The sequence below is a fragment of the Orbicella franksi genome, chromosome 4, assembly GCF_964199315.1.
Source record: "Orbicella franksi chromosome 4, jaOrbFran1.1, whole genome shotgun sequence".
NCBI lineage: Eukaryota > Metazoa > Cnidaria > Anthozoa > Scleractinia > Merulinidae > Orbicella > Orbicella franksi.
This window is the reverse complement of record NC_138148.1, coordinates 26266527-26269775: the sequence shown is the minus strand read 5'-3', so window position 1 is coordinate 26269775 and position 3249 is coordinate 26266527. Positions and strand designations below refer to the sequence as shown.

At 42.4% G+C, this 3249-nt stretch overlaps 1 protein-coding gene across 1 annotated transcript; it reads right to left on the bottom strand.

Annotated features, from left to right (window-relative positions):
- Window positions 1-718: 718 nt before the first annotated feature.
- LOC145485227 (uncharacterized) lies at window positions 719-3249 on the bottom strand. The gene has a single exon (XM_081463929.1). The coding sequence runs from the start codon at window positions 2503-2505 to the stop codon at window positions 1954-1956; it is 552 nt and encodes a 183-aa protein (XP_081320055.1). The 5' UTR covers window positions 2506-3249; the 3' UTR covers window positions 719-1953.

Here is a 3249-nt window from a genome sequence, read left to right as displayed (position 1 = left end):
GCATCTTTACAAACCCCCATGGATCCTGAACCCAGACAAGCACCTCCCTCAACACCCAGAACATCAGAAACCACACCCTCTGTGGAGAAAACTGAAGTTGATGGTATGTCCTGTCTCAGGAATTCTTTCGCAAAATACAACATTTCTGGAAACATTGCCGACATCCTCATGGCATCGTGGCGATCCGGCACCCAAAAACAGTACAAGATCTACATTGAACAGTGGCTCAAGTTTTGTGGTGAAAGGAAAATTAATTGTTATTCACCACAAATCAGTCAAGTATTAAATTTTCTGGCAGGCTTATATGACAAACAACTTAGCTACTCCACTCTGAACACTGCTCGATCAGCTCTCTCGTCAATTTTACACGTGGATACCTGTAGAAACTTTGGTTCACATCCACTTACAGTACGATTTATGAAAGGGGTTTTTGAAAAAAGACCACCTCACCCTAGGTACAACAAAATATGGGATGTTTCATTGGTCCTAAATACTTCACCAGTTTGGACCCAGTAGAAACGTTGACATTGAAAGACCTGACACTCAAGCTACTAATGTTACTCCTACTGGTCACAGGACAAAGAGGACAATCAATACACTTGCTTAATATTGTAACTATGCATCTTAGCGATACTTCCTGTGTTTTCAACCTGACTAGTCACATCAAAACAAGTAAGCCAGGAAAACCAGCATCAGCTATCACTGTCCAGGAGTTCAAACAGGACTGCCGCATGTGTCCCATAAAAACACTGAAGGAATACTTGAAACGTACAGACACTATCAGAGGTGATGAACAACAGTTGTTTATTAGTTTTGTTAAGCCGCATAAATCAGTAACAAGAGATACAATCTCTAGATGGGCTAAAATAGTACTGCAAAGATCTGGAATTGACACAGACCTGTTTACAAGCCACAGAACAAGAGCAGCCAGTGCTTCCAAAGCCAAGCAGAAGGATGTACCTCTGGATGAAATTTTATCCCAGGCTGGCTGGAGCACTGCTGATACATTCAGAAAATTCTATGATAAGCCCATTGTGTCAAGTAATGATCACATGGCCTCTGCTATATTGAGAAATTAGACATTGAAACGTTTCTTGTTATCTCATTTAATATTCAAAATAGGTTGTGTTACAATTCATAATAATTTTTCTTTTGCTACTGTTTCATTGTGATGCTACATGTAGAACCACATGTATGACAAGAACTTGGTATAGTAAATGTTTACATATGAATATACACCTACAGTCTTTTCATTTGCATGTGGGTGTTCGCAGGCTTTAAAGTCTCATGGGATCTCCCGCTCTGGTAGTCATGTGATAGAATTGGGAGGTTAAATGAGACTATCACATGACGGACAGAGCGAGGGGATCACATGCCCACCCTCTCTATTCTCCCTCCCTGTTGGAGTTATACACAAATATTTTGTTTATGGGAACATAATTGCTGATCCTTAGTGGACTGAGTTGGGGTTTCTTCCCTTCTCACACCCACACCTTTGAAGAATAACCTTGCGCATGCGCTGTGCTATCTCATGTGATCCCCTCGCTCTGGAATGAATTCTCTGATAACTGATCTTGCCATCTCTTACAATGCACGATCAGGACGAAAATAATCAATTCATGACAACATCTTCGACAAACAAATGAATATAAGCTTAGATCTCTCACACAGTTTTCTGCTACGATGAAAGTTTACGAACACACAATGCGGCCATGCGTTTTACGAAAAGTCGAGCTACCAAGTGTTGCAATTGTACGAATACCAATTGTACAATACATATTTACCCAATGTCGTTTCCTTTGTATTCTTTACAGCTTTGTACCCGATACCGTCAATCCCCGTCTTGTGCAGTTTCCTCGGACATGCAACATCGCTTGACAAAGTTGGTGCAGAAATTGTTTACAAAAAAACTACAGCTTCATAAATTGTTGTTAGATTCGCTACAAGAAACATTCATACAACCCCACTTGGCGGAGGCTCTATGTACTCTGGCTGCTTAGTCTCCCCTGAAGATTGATGGCGCGCCTCCTGTTGCATCCCTCTGTATTCCTGAAACTGTAGGATGGCCTCGACTGCGAACAGAGCGAGGCAAACGAAACCGAAAAAAGAAGCAGCTCCCGCAGTGCTTTTGCTGGTGACACACATTTCTTTGGCACACGAAGCTGCAAGCGACGAGCCGATCAAGAAACCCACCACTGCTAGAACACACAGTATTGCATGAATCGCAGGATGGCGGAAAATCCACAGCAGTCTCTCCCACAAGCCAAGCAGATGGATGATCATGTCAATCAGAGCGTTGATAAAGGCGGTCCAAGCAACGAAGTCGAAGAAACCAAATTTGGAGGCGCAGTTGCAGCCGTAGCCGTTACCATACGAGATGACTGATGAGCCACAAGCCCCGGCAAGAAGCGTGAATACTAATTGTGCACATTTTACCTTCCCTATCAGGGTCTTTGTGATGAAGTCTGGCGTGAACTTTATGAAATCGTCGCCTTGTTGGGCCATATTTTCGAACGGTTCACGTTATGTATAAAATCCGTTCGGATAAGGACACTCTGGGATGCGGAAGAATGGGCAGGGGGTTGGATTGCGTGTCAACCTCGTTTTCAAGTGATAACCCCCAGCACTTTTCTGATGTCATCTATTTGTTTAGATATCACCCTCTTGGGGTCCCTCTTGGGCAAATTTGCTCTATTTACCTCTACTCCTGGGGGAGGAGACTCCCATATAATAACGACAGGGGTGCTCAACGTACCTTTTAGGGGTTCAAAACGCGGTTTTGGTACCTCTTAGGCTATAGCTGGTTTTCCCATAACGTCACTAAAATTCGAACTACAAATCTATTGATCTTCCTGAGATTTTACTTAAATGATGTATGAGAGCAGCTGAAAACTAATATTCATACAAATTTTCGCTCCGAATGGGTTCTTGGTTTTGTGATAAACTACGCTTGAATTTCTAAGCTTTTGCGTGACACGGTATTTACATGACGGCCTAGAGAGCTGTCATGATGGTTAAAAGAGTGACTTATTTCAGAGAACTTGGCTATCTGAACAGTTCATGTCTTAGAAAAAGTATTATTTTAATGTTTTAGAGTTCTCGAGGGATAAATTCACGCTTTTGTAGCAAAACTCAGTGACAGATGTTTCTGTTAGTTTCCGGCCGCCATGTTGGTGCCCATACGGATGGGCACCAGCATGGCGTCTCCATACAAATCTCTATAAATTTGGGTAAAAAATTCCTCCGCAT